This window comes from Fringilla coelebs (assembly GCF_963513975.1).
Source record: "Fringilla coelebs genome assembly, chromosome: 33".
Lineage (NCBI taxonomy): Eukaryota > Metazoa > Chordata > Aves > Passeriformes > Fringillidae > Fringilla > Fringilla coelebs.
Window position 1 is genome coordinate 1,327,392 of NC_140059.1, and position 13,256 is coordinate 1,340,647.

Below are 13,256 nucleotides of genomic sequence, written 5' to 3' on the forward strand. Positions count from 1 at the left end.
TTTCTGGGGGTCCCCATTTCCATCCCGGGGGTTTCTCGGGGATTTCCGGGGGTCCCCATTTCCATCCCGGGGGTCCCGTTCGGATCCCGGGGGTCTCTCGGGGGTCAATTTCCATCCCGGGGGGGCCGATTTGGGCGGGAATTATCCAAAAACCTCGGGGCCGTTTGTGCCCAACGCCGCGGTTCGGGGGTCCCGCGGGTTTCTGGGGGTCCGGGGGGTTTCTGGCGCTGCCGATTCCCATCCGGGGGGTCCCGTTGGGATGCCGGGGGTCCCGGGGGGGGCAGTCGGGACCCCGTGGTGGGGGGAGAGCCCAGGAAACAGCGGGGGATTAGCGCTGGCGTCAATCCCATCAGCTCACCCCGGCTGCTCAGGTGAGCCCGGGGCGTCCCCCCCGGATCCGCGCGGCCCCAATTAAGGGCTCAGGGACGGGATTTTGGGGGGGGGTCCGGGCTAATCCGGGGGCGGGGGGCGGTATAAGAGCAGGGGGGCGCGGCTGGCCGGGGCAGTGGCGCTGGTGGCACTTGGGGACCATGGCGACGGGCGTTTTTGACGGGGCGGTTTTCGCCGCGCGCCGGCGTCACGACGACGACGACACCACGCGCGACAGCATCTTCACCTACACCAACAGCAACAACACGCGCGGTGAGCGGCGGCGACACGCGGGGACACCGCGGGGACACGCGGGGGCGCCGGGGGAGGGGGCCCGGGGCTGTTCTCGGGGGGGTTTTGGGGTGGTTTCGGGGCGTTTTGGGGCTGGCGGTCAAGGTACGGCAATAATAGAGATGAGCGCGGTGAAGATTTTGGGGACATCAGGGGACACAGAGAGGCACGGAGGGACACTGAAGGACACTGGGGGACACTGGGGACACCAGGGGACACGGGGGGAGTGGTTTTGGGGCAGTTTTGGGGGGGTTTTGGGGCGTTTTGGGGTTGGCGGTCAAGGTACGGCAATAGTAGAGATGAGCGCGGTGAAGATTTTGGGGACATCAGGGGACACAGAGAGGCATGGAGGGACACTGAAGGACATTGGGGGACACCAGGGGACACAGGGGACACGGCGGGAAGGGGTTCTGGGGCAGTTTTGGGGTGGTTTCGGGGCGTTTTGGGGCTGGCGGTCAAGGTACGGCAATAGTAGGGATGAGCGCGGTGAAGGTATTGGGGACATCAGGGGACACAGAGAGGCATGGAGGGACACTGGGGGACACTGGGGGACACTGGGGGACACTGGGGACATGGGGGGACACGGGGGGAGGGGCGTTGGGGGAGTTTTGGGACAGTTTTGAGGAGTTTTGGGGTCAACAGACATCGATGGCAGCAACGTGTGGTGGGGACGTGGAGGGACATGGGGGGACATGGGGCAGGAAGGGACATCAGAGGTGACCAAAAGGGACATGAAGGGACATGAGGGGACATGAACGGACTTGAGGGGACACAGAGGGACACGAGGAGATCATTTTGAGGGCGATTTTGGGGAGTTTTGAGGAGTTTTGAAGAGTTTGGGGGTCAATGATCAACATACACCAAACCATACCGACGGCAGTGATGCAGTGAAGATGTGGGGGGACATGGGGGGACATGAGGGGACACAGAGGGACATGAAAGGAACATGAGGGGACACATAGGGACATGAGGGGACACAGAGGGATATGAGGGGACACAGAGGGATATGAGGGGACAGAGGGACACCAGGGGATCATTTTGAGGGCAATTTTGGGGAGTTTTGAAGAGTTTGGGGGTCAATGATCAATGTACACCAACTGATGGCAGTGACACAGTGAAGAGGTGGGGGGACATGGGGGGACATGAGGGGACATGGAGGGACATGAGGGGACACAGAGGGACATGAGGGGACACAAAAGGACACCAGGCAATCATTTTGAGGGAGATTTTGGGGAGTTTTGAAGAGTTTGGGGGTCAATGATCAACATACACCAACCCATACCGATGGCAGTGACGCAGTGAAGATGGGGGGGACATGGGGGGACATGAGGGGACACGGGGGGACATGAGGGGACATGGGGGGACACAGAGGGACATGAGGGGACACAGAGGGATATGAGGGGACACAGAGGGATATGAGGGGACAGAGGGACAGCAGGGGATCATTTTGAGGGCAATTTTGGGGAGTTTTGAGGAGTTTTGAAGAGTTTGGGGGTCAATGATCAACGTACACCAACCCATACTGATGGCAGTGACGCAGTGAAGATGTGGGGGGACATGGGGGGACATGAGGGGACACGGGGGGACATGAGGGGACACGGAGGGACATGAGGGGACATCAAGAGACACAAAGACACACCAGGCAATCATTTTGAGGGCGATTTGAGGCAATTTTGAGGTCAACACCCACCTCCACCGCCACCACCCCCAGCGGGCGCGAGGCGACACAGGACGACACGAGGTGACACGAGGTGACACGAGGGTCACTCGGGGCCACCCCCGCTGACCCCGCTCCGCCCCCCAGGTCCCTTCGAGGGCCCCAACTACCACATCGCGCCGCGCTGGGTGTACAACCTGACGTCGCTGTGGATGATCTTCGTGGTGATCGCCTCGGTGTTCACCAACGGGCTGGTGCTGGTGGCCACGGCCAAGTTCAAGAAGCTGCGGCACCCCCTGAACTGGATCCTGGTCAACCTGGCCGTGGCCGACCTGGGCGAGACGGTCATCGCCAGCACCATCAGCGTGGTCAACCAGATCTTCGGCTACTTCATCCTGGGCCACCCCATGTGCGTCATCGAGGGCTACACCGTCAGCGCCTGCGGTCAGTGGGGCTGGGGACACGGGTGGGGAGTGGGGTGTGGGGCTGGGGACACGCGGGGGTGTGGGGTGTGGGGCTGGGGACGCGGGTGGGGAGTGGGGAGTGGGCAGTGGGGCTGGGGACATGGTGGGGTGCGGGCAGTGGGGCTGGGGACACGGGTGGGGAGTGGGGTGTGGGGCTGGGGACACGGGTGGGGTGAGGGGAGTGGGGCTGGGGACACGGGTGGGGCGTGGAGAGTGGGCAGTGGGGCTGGGGACATGGGTGGGGTGAGGGGAGTGGGGCTGGGGACACGCGGGGGGGTGGGGAGTGGGGAGTGGTCAGTGGGGCTGGGGACACGGGTGGGGTGTGGGGAGTGGGGCTGGGGACACGGGTGGGGTGTGGGGAGTGGGGCTGGGGACACGGGTGGGGTGTGGGGAATGGGGCTGGGGACACAGGTGAGGTGAGGGGAGTGGGGCTGGGGACATGGTGGGGTGTGGGGAGTGGGACTGGGGACATGGTGGGGTGTGGGGAGTGGGACTGGGGACATGGTGGGGTGTGGGGAGTGGGGTGTGGGGCTGGGGACACGTGGGGGGTGAGGGCAGTGGGGCTGGGGACACGGGTGGGGTGTGGGGAGTGGGCACTGCCTGTGGTCAGTGGGGCTGGGGACACGGGTGGGGAGTGGGGAGTGAGGCTGGGGACATGGTGGGGTGTGGTCAGTGGGGCTGGGGACATGGGTGGGGTGTGGGGAATGGGGCTGGGGACATGATGGGGTGTGGGGAGTGGGGAGTGGGGCTGGGGACACGCAGGGGTGTGGGGTGTGGGGCTGGGGACACGCGGCGGGAGTGGGGTGTAGGCAGTGGGGCTGGGGACATGGGGGGGATGTGGGGAGTGGGGTGTGGGGAGTGGGGCTGGGGACATGGGTGGGGCGTGGAGAGTGGTCAGTGGGGCTGGGGACATGGTGGGGTGTGGGGAGTGGTCAGTGGGGCTGGAGACACGGGTGGGGCGTGGGGTGTGGGCAGTGCCTGTGGTCAGTTGGGGGCAGGGGGAAGGGGGGTGGGATGTGGGGCAGGGATCTGGGTCACGGATGTAGAGCTGGGGTAAGGATCAGGGATATGGGGCAGGGATATAGGGTGGGATATAGGGCAGGGATCTGGGTCATGGATGTAGAGCTGGGGTAAGGGTCAGGGATATGGGGTGGGATATAGGGCAGGGATGTGGGGCAGAGATGAGGGTCAGGGATGTGGGGCAGGGATGTGGGTCACAAATGTGGGTCAGGGACTCTCTATGGGTCAGGGCGCTATGGGGCAGCCCCATAACCACCCCAAGCCCCTGCAGGAATCCCAGCACTGCGGTCCCTGGCCGTCCTCCCCATAGCAGGGACTGGAGGTTATGGGGCTGTCTATGGGGTTCTATGGGGTTCTACGGGGTTCTATGGGGTTCTACAGCTCTGGGCACTATAGGGCCGTGTTCTATGGGTCTGGGCGCTATGGGGCAGCCCCATAACCACCCCAAACCCCTGCAGGAATCCCAGCACTGCAGTCTCTGGCCACCCTCCCCATAGCAGGGACTGGGTGTTATGGGGCTGTCTATGGGGTTCTACAGCTCTGGGCTCTATAGGGCCGTGTTCTATGGGTCAGGGCGCTATGGGGCAGCCCCATAACCACCCCGAACCCCTGCAGGCATCACGGCGCTCTGGTCCCTGGCCATCATCTCCTGGGAGCGCTGGTTCGTGGTGTGCAAACCCTTCGGCAACATCAAGTTCGACGGGAAGCTGGCGGTGGCCGGGGTCCTCTTCTCCTGGATCTGGTCCTGTGCCTGGACCGCGCCCCCCATCTTCGGCTGGAGCAGGTGGGGAGGGGGCCGGGGGTGACAGGAGTGTCCCCAGGGGGTGTTTTGGGGTGACACGAGGGTCCCCAGCGCTGTGGGAGGGGTCTGGGTCGGGGTCCTCTTCTCCCGGAGCTGATCCTGCACCGCGCCCCCATCTTCGGCTGGAGCGGGTGGGGAGGGGTCCCAAGGCCGTGGGGAGGGGTCTGGGGGTGACACGAGTGTCCCCAGGGGGTCACAGAGGTGACAAGAGTGTCCCCAGAGCTGTGGGAGGGGTCGGGGTCCTCCTCTCCCGGAGCTGATCCCGCCCCTGCACCGCGCCCCCATCTTCGGCTGGAGCGGGTGGGGAGGGGTCCCCAGGCCTTGGGGAGGGGTCTGGGGGTGTCACAGAGGTGACACGAGTGTCCCCAGGGGGTGTTGGGGGGTGACACGAGTGTCCCCAGAGCTGTCAGAGGCTCCAGGGACGACCCGAGGATCCCCAAGGTGGGTCTGGGGGTGACCCCCCGAGGTTCCCTTGTGCCCCCCAGACTCGGATCCTTCCCGAGGAATTTTGGGGGGGTCCTTTTTGTCACCCCTGACCCCCCAATGTCCCACTGACCCCACGGGGGTGACCCGGGTGTCCCCAGGAGTGGCTCAAGGGTGTCCCCAAGGCTGTCCCAGGTGTCCCCACGGCCACCTGAGGGTCCCCAAGGTGGGTCTGGGGGTGACCCCTCGATGTTCCCCGGGACCCCCCAGACCCGGATCCTTTCTGAGAAATTTTGGGGGGTCCCTTTTGTCCCCCTGACCCCGTGGGGGTGACTCAGATGTCCCCAAGGTGGGTCTGGGGGTGACCCCCCGATGTTCCCAGGGGTCCCCCAGACCCGGACCCTTTCTGAGGAATTTGGGGGGGTCCCAGTTGTCCCCCCTGACCCCTCGGTGTCCCCCTGGGCAGGTACTGACCCCATGGGGGTGGCTCAGATGTCCCCAAGGTGGGTCTGGGGGTGACCCTCCGAGGTTCCCAGGGATCCCCCAGACCCGGATCCTTTCTGAGGATTTTTGGGGGGGTCCCAGCTGTCCCCCCTGACCCCTGGGTGTCCCCCTGGGCAGGTACTGACCCCATGGGGGTGTCCCAGGTGTCCCCAGGGCTACCTGAGGTGGGTCTGGGGGTGACCCCCCGATGTTCCCAGGGGTCCCCCAGACCCGGATCCTTTCTGAGGAATTTTGGGGGGTCCCTGTTGTTCCCCAGACCCGGGTCCTTTCTGAGGAATTTGGGGGGGTCCCAGCTGTCCCCCCTGACCCCCCGGTGTCACCCTGGGCAGGTACTGACCCCATGGGGGTGACTCAGATGTCCCCAAGGTGGGTCTGGGGGTGACCCCTTGAGGTTCCCAGGGATCCCCCAGACCCGGCCCTTTCTGAGGAATTTGGGGGGGTCCCAGCTGTCCACCTGACCCCCGGGTGTCACCTGGGCAGGTACTGGCCCCACGGGCTGAAGACCTCGTGCGGGCCCGACGTGTTCAGCGGCAGCACGGACCCGGGGGTGCAGTCCTACATGGTGGTGCTGATGGTCACCTGCTGCTTCTTCCCGCTGGCCGTCATCATCTTCTGCTACCTGCAAGTCTGGCTGGCCATCCGTGCGGTGAGCGGAGACCCCTGCCCCAAAAAAAATCCTGAACCCCCCCAAAAAAAACCTTCCAAAAAAAAAAACCCCGGGGAAAAAATTATGACACCGCCCCCCGCCAAAAAAAAAAAAAAAAAAAAAAAAAAAAGAAACAGGGGAAAAAAAAAACTTCATGACTCCCCCCAACCCCCCAATCTCCCCCAAACCCCCCCAGGACACCCAGACCCCCCCTGACCCCCCGTGTCCCCCCCCAGGTGGCGTCCCAGCAGAAGGAGTCACCCTGTGTACCCTTTTAACCCCCCTAAACCACACAATAACCCCCCCAGACCCCACAATAACCCCCCAGGACCCCCCAATCTCCCCCCCAATCTCCCCCCCAGGACCCCCCAATCTCCCCTCCCGGACCCCCTGACCCCTCCCAGGACCCATCTGACCCTCCGTGTCCCCCCCCCAGGTGTCAGCCCAGCAGAAGGAGTCACCTTTAATCCCCCAAACAGCCCCTTTATACCCTGACAACCCCCACAATACCCCCCAAACCCCCCAATCTCCCCCCCAAACCCCCCCCAGGACCCCCCTGACCCCCCAGGTGTCCCCCCCAGGTGGCAGCCCAGCAGAAGGAGTCGGAGTCGACGCAGAAGGCGGAGAAGGAGGTGTCTCGCATGGTGGTGGTGATGATCCTGGCCTACTGCTTCTGCTGGGGGCCCTACACCATCTTCGCCTGCTTCGCCGCCGCCAACCCCGGCTACGCCTTCCACCCGCTCACCGCCGCCCTGCCCGCCTTCTTCGCCAAGAGCGCCACCATCTACAACCCCATCATCTACGTCTTCATGAACAGACAGGTGAGGGACACCTGGGGACGGCTGGGGACAGCTATGGGCATGGGGACACAGCCAGGACATGGGGTATGGGGTATGGGATAGGGACAGGGTCACCATCTACAACCCCATCATCTACGTCTTCATGAACAGACAGGTGAGGGGACAGCTGGGGACACACCTGGGCACACCTGAGCACACCTGAGCATAGCTGGGGACAGCTATGGGCACGGGGTATGGGGTATGGGATAGGGACAGGGTCACCATCTACAACCCCATCATCTACGTCTTCATGAACAGACAGGTGAGGGGCACCTGGGGACAGCTGGGGACACACCTCAGCACACCTGGGGACAGCTATGGGTATGGGGACACAGCCAGGACATGGGGTATGGGATATGGGATAGGGATATGGGATAGGGATAGGGACAGGGTCACCATCTACAACCCCATCATCTACGTCTTCATGAACAGACAGGTAGGGGCACCTGGGGACGGCTGGGGACACACCTGAGCACACCTGGGCACACTTCGGCACAACTGGGCACAGCTGGGGACAGCTATGGGCATGGGGATATGGGGTGTGGGGTATGGGATAGGGATAGAGCCACCATCTACAACCCCATCATCTACGTCTTCATGAACAGACAGGTGAGGGGCACCTGGGGACACACCTGGGCACACCTGAGCACACCTGGGGACAGCTGGGTACAGCTGGGTACAGCTACGGGCATGGGGATGTGGGATATGGGGTATGGGATAGGGACAGAGCCACCATCTACAACCCCATCATCTACGTCTTCATGAACAGACAGGTGGGGGGACAGCTGGGGACACACCTGGGCATGGCTGGGCACACCTGGGGACAGCTGGGGACAGCTATGGGCATGGGGATATGGGGTATGGGGTATGGGATAGGGATAGAGCCACCATCTACAGCCCCATCATCTACGTCTGCATGAACAGACAGGTGAGGGGCACCTGGGGACAGCTGGGCACAGCTGTGGGCATGGGGACACAGCCAGGACATGGGGACATGGGGTATGGCATAGGGACAGGGTCACCATCTACAACGCCATCATCTACGTCTGCATGAACAGACAGGTGAGGGGCACCTGGGGACACACCTGGGCACACCTGAGCACACCTGGGCATGCCTGGGTACAGCTATGGGCATGGGGACATGGGATATGGGACATGGGGACATGGGATAGGGACAGGGACAGAGCCACCATCTACAGCCCCATCATCTACGTCTGCATGGACAGACAGGTGAGGGACGCACCTGGGCACACCTGGGGACACACCTGGGCACAGCTGGGCACACCTGGGCACACCTATGGGCATGGGGATATTGGGTATGGGGTATGGGACAGAGCCACCATCTACAGACCCATCATTTACATCTTCTTGTCCCCCTGTCCCCCCGTGTGTCCCCATCTGTCCCCTGTCTGTCCCCCTGTCCCCTGTCTCTCTCCTGTCCCCTGGTCCCCTGTCTGTCCCCTGTCCCTGTGTGTGCCATGTCCCCTGTTCCCTGTCTGTCCCCCCTGTGTCCCCATCTGTTCCCTGTCTGTCCCCTGTCCCTGTGTGTCCCATGTCCCCTCGGTGTCTCCTGTCTGTCCCTCTGCCCCCTATCTGTCCCCTGTCCCTGTGTGTCCCATGTCCCCCGGTGTCCCCTGTCTGTCCCCCTTCCCCTGTCTGTCCCTCTGTCCCCTGTCTGTCCCCTGTCCCTGTCTGTCCCCTGGCCATCCCCTGTCCCCGTCTGTCCCCTGTCTGTCCCCTGTCTGTCCCCTGTCTGTCCCCCATCTGTCCCCTGTCCCCGTGTGTCCCCTGTCTCTCCCCTGTCCCTGTCTGTCCCCCCTCTGTCCCCTATCTGTCCCCTGTCCCCTGTCTGTCCCCTGTTTGTCCCCCCTCTGTCCCCTGTCCCCGTGTGTCCCCTATCTGTCCCCTGTCCCCCGTCTGTCCCTGTCTGTCCCCCTGTCCCCTCTCTCTCCCCTGTCCCTGTGTGTCCCCTCTCTCTCCCCTGTCCCTGTGTGTCCCCTATCTCTCCCCTGTCCCTGTCCATCCCCCGTCTGTCCCCTGTCCCCCGTCTGTCCCCTGTCCCCCGGTCTGTCCCCGCAGTTCCGGAACTGCATCCTGCAGCTCTTTGGCAAGAAGGTGGACGATGGCTCCGAGGTGTCCACCTCGCGCACCGAGGTGTCCTCGGTGTCCAACTCCTCCGTGTCCCCCGCCTAGGGACCCCCGCCGCCCCCTCCCCAATAAAGCTTTGTACCTCCCGGACAGCCGTGTCACCCGTGTCACCTCCCCGCGCTGGCCCCGCTGTCCCCGAGGGGCTGGGGGTGCCCTCCTTGGTGTCCCCAGGGGGCTGGGGGTGCCCTCCTTGGTGTCCCCAGTGTCCCAAATGGCTCTTGGGGTCCCCTCCTTGGTGTTCCCAATGTCCCCAAGGGGCTGGGGGTGCCCTCCTTGGTGTCCCCAATGTCCCCAGGGGGCTGGGGGTCCCCTCCTTGGTGTCCCCAATGTCCCCAGGGCCTGGGGGTCCCCTCCTTGGTGTCCCCAATGTCCCCAATGGCTCTTGGGGTCCCCTCCTTGGTGTCCCCAATGTCCCCAGGGGGCTGGGGCTCCCCTCCTTGGTGTCCCCAATGTCCCCAAGGGGCTGGGGGTCCCCTCCTTGGTGTCCCCAATGTCCCCAGTGGCTCTTGGGGTCCCCTCCTTGGTGTCCCCAATGTCCCCAATGGCTCTTGGCGTCCCCTCCTTGGTGTCCCCAATGTCCCCAAGGGGCTGGGGGTGCCCTCCTTGGTGTCCCCAATGGCTCTTGGCGTCCCCTCCTTGGTGTCCCCAATGTCCCCAATGGCTCTTGGGGTCCCCTCCTTGGTGTCCCCAATGTCCCCAGGGTACTAGGCATTCTCAGTGTCACCTCCCCGTGCTGGCCCGGGTGTCCCCAGGGGGGCTGGGGGTGCCCTCCTTGGTGTCCCAAATGTCGCCAGAGCACTGGGGGTTCTCAGTGTCACCTCCTTTGGGTGTCCCCAATGTCCCCAAGGTACTGGGGGTCCCCAGCGCCCCCTCTTTGGTGTCCCCAATGTCCCCAGAGCGCTGGGGGTCCCCAGTGTCCCCTCCTTGGGAGGGTGTCCCATGTCCCAATGGCTCTGGGGAGGTGACGTCACCCAGAGGTGTCCCCAATGTCCCCGTCAGGGGGGTCCCCAATGTCCCCCTCGGTGAATTTCCATTGTCCCCCCCATTGGCTCTGAGGGTCCCCGGTGTCCCCTCCTTGTGTCCCCATTGTCCCATCAGCCCCCCAGGATGTCACCTCCGGGGGTCCCCAACCCTCCCATCAGCCTTTGCGGCGGTGTCACACCCCACTCCCCCCCCATCCCTCCGTGTCCCCCCAAATTTCGCCCCCAGACCCCGGGGAGCGACAGCGGCCGCTGGCCCCGCCCCCTAGAGCTCGCAGCCAATGGGAAGCGCTCCCGCTGCGGGCCGCTCTGTTATTGGTCAACAGAGATGTCAATCATCGCTACACCCAGCGGTCAATCAGGAACGGGGTGGGGCGAAAGGGGCGTGGTCTAAATGGAGGTGATGTCATCTCCTATGGCCACGCCTCCATGCGTTGTCATTGGTGAAAAAGGGCGGGAGGGGCGCGCGCTGCGCTGTGATTGGCGGGGAGGGGGCGGGAAAGGGGCGGGGCCAGAGAAAAAGGCACGTGGAGGGGGGGACGGGGAGGGGGACAGGGATGGGGACACAGGGATGGGGACAGGGATGGGGACAGGGATGGGGACAGGACAGGGATGGGGAGAGGACAGGGATGGGACAGGGAGAAGGATGGGGACAGGACAGGGATGGGGACACAGGGATGGGAACAAGGATGGGGACACAGGGATGGGGACAAGGATGGGGACACGGCGATGGGGACAGGGATGGAGACAGGGATGGGGACACAGGGATGGGGACAGGGATGGGACAGGGATGGGGACAGGGATGGGGACAGGGAATGGGGACAGGGATGGGGACAGGACAGGGATGGGACAGGGATGGGGACACAGGGATGGGGACAAGGATGGGGACAGCAACAGGGATGGGGACAGGACAGGGATGGGGACAGGGATGGGGACACAGGGATGGGGACACAGGGATGGGACAGGGATGGAGACGGGACAAGGACAGGGACAAGGAGTGGGCAGAGATGGGGACAGGGACAAGACAGGGATGGGGACAAGGATGGGGACAGGGCTGAGACTGGGATGGGGATGGGACAGGGAGAAGGACGGGGACAATCAGGGGACAGGACAGGGATGGGGACAAGGACAGGGACAGGGATGGGTCAGGACAGGGATGGGACAGGGAGGGGGACAGAGATGGGACAGGGACAAGGATGGGGACAGGACAGGAATGGGGACAAGGACAGGGACGGGGGGGTGTCCCCTGCGGTGACACTGTCCCTGGTGTCCCCACACCCTCTGTCCCACACATCCCCCACCCTTGTGTCCCATGTCCCCCTGTCCTGCTGTCCCGTGTCCCTCGTGTCCCCCGTGTCCTCCCTGCCCCCTGTGTCACCCCCCCCGTGTCCCCCGGGGTGGGTGGCCTGGCCCTTCAAGGGACAGGGACACCGAGGTGACACCCGGCTGGGGTGGGGGGGACACGAGGGTGACACCGAGGAGGGGACAGGTGAAACACGGGGGGGAAGCGACACGGGGGGGGTGACACGAGGGGTGACACGAGGGGTGATGCGGGGGAGGGGACACAGGAGCTGGCACGGGGGGGGGGGTGACAAAGAGGAGGTGACAAAGAGGAGGTGACAAAGAGGAGGTGACAACCCCCGGTGGTCTCTGCCAGCGACATTGTGGGGGGGTACGGGGGGGGGGTTCCCACCCAGTGGGCGTGGTCTCCCTCCCCGGCCCCGCCCCCCTCAGGCCCCGCCCCCGGCCCGCAGCGCCTCCGGCAGCGCCGCAGCGCCGGGACCGATGGGCCGGGACCGGTACCGGGGGGGGCCCGCGGGGCCTGGGGGGCTCGGGGGGCTCCGGGGGGGGGTCCGGGCTCGGGGGGGGCTCGGGGGGAGCGGGGGAGGGGCGGGGGAGGGGGCAGCGCGCGGGGCTGCGGGCGGGGGGGAGGGGGGAGGATGCGGGGGGAGGGGGAGAGGGGGGATTTGGGGGGGGCGGGAGAGCGCGGGGGGAGGGGGGGAAGAGCGCGGGGGGCACCTGGGCAGGTGTGAGGCCGAGGGGGGAGCGGGGGCGGGCCAGGGGTGGCCAGGTGTGGTGGGGACAGCTGTGAGCAGGTGTGACACGGATGTGCGGGCGTCAGGGACAGAGGTGAGCAGGGGTGGCGGGGACAGGGGTGGCCAGGGGTGACCAGGTGTGACAGGGATGGCCAGGTGTGACAGGGCCAGGTGTGTCCAGGTGTGTCAGGGATGTCCAGATGTGACAGGGCCAGGTGTGTCCAGGTGTGTCAGGGCCAGGTGTGTCCAGGTGTGACATGTGACAAGGATGCCCAGGTGTGACAGGGCCAGGTGTATCCAGGTGTGTCAGGGATGCCCAGGTGTGGCAGGGCCAGGTGTATCCAGGTGTGTCGAGGATGTCCAGGTGTGACAGGGCCAGGTGTGTCCAGGTGTGACATGTGACAAGGATGCCCAGGTGTGACAGGGCCAGGTGTATCCAGGTGTGTCGGGGACGTCCAGGTGTGACAGGGCCAGGTGTATCCAGGTGTGTCAGGGATGCCCAGGTGTGGCAGGGCCAGGTGTGTCCAGGTGTGTCAGGGATGTCCAGGTGTGTCGGGGATGTCCAGGTGTGACCAGGTGGGACAGGGGTGACCAGCTGTGGCCAGGTGTGTTGGGGATCTTCAGGTGTCACACACAGAGGTGGCCAGGTGTGGTGGGGACCAGTGTGACCAGCTGTGACCAGGTGTGTCAGGGATGTCCGGGTGTGACAGGGCCAGGTGTGTGCAGGTGTTGGAGACAGGTGTGCCCAGGCATGTCAGGGACAGGTGTGTCCAGGTGTGTCCAGGTGCGTCCAGGTGTGTCCAGCTGTTCTTGGGACACACACACGTGTGCAGGTGTCAGGGACAGGTGTGTCCAGGTGTGTCAGGGACAGATGCGAGCAGGAACTGGGAGTTCCTGAGTGCACTGGGAGTTACTGGGGGCACTGGGAGTTACTGGGGGCACTGGGGGTTACTGGATGAACTGGGAGTTACTGGGGGCACTGGGGGTTACTGGGTGAACTGGGACATACTGGGGGCACTGGGGGTTACTGGGTGAACTGGGACATACTGGGGGCACTGGGGGTTACTGGGTGAACTG

At 64.5% G+C, this 13,256-nt stretch overlaps 1 protein-coding gene across 1 annotated transcript; it reads left to right on the forward strand.

Moving 5' to 3' along the window:
• Positions 1 to 530: 530 nt before the first annotated feature.
• On the forward strand, positions 531 to 9,208 carry LOC311164562 (red-sensitive opsin; the record flags this gene model as incomplete). Its single annotated transcript, XM_084224059.1, has 6 exons — positions 531 to 642; positions 2,465 to 2,761; positions 4,417 to 4,585; positions 6,011 to 6,176; positions 6,758 to 6,997; positions 9,095 to 9,208. 6 exons carry the CDS (start codon positions 531 to 533, stop codon positions 9,206 to 9,208), a joined length of 1,098 nt encoding a protein of 365 aa, XP_084080185.1.
• Between the last annotated feature and the right edge of the window lie 4,048 nt (positions 9,209 to 13,256).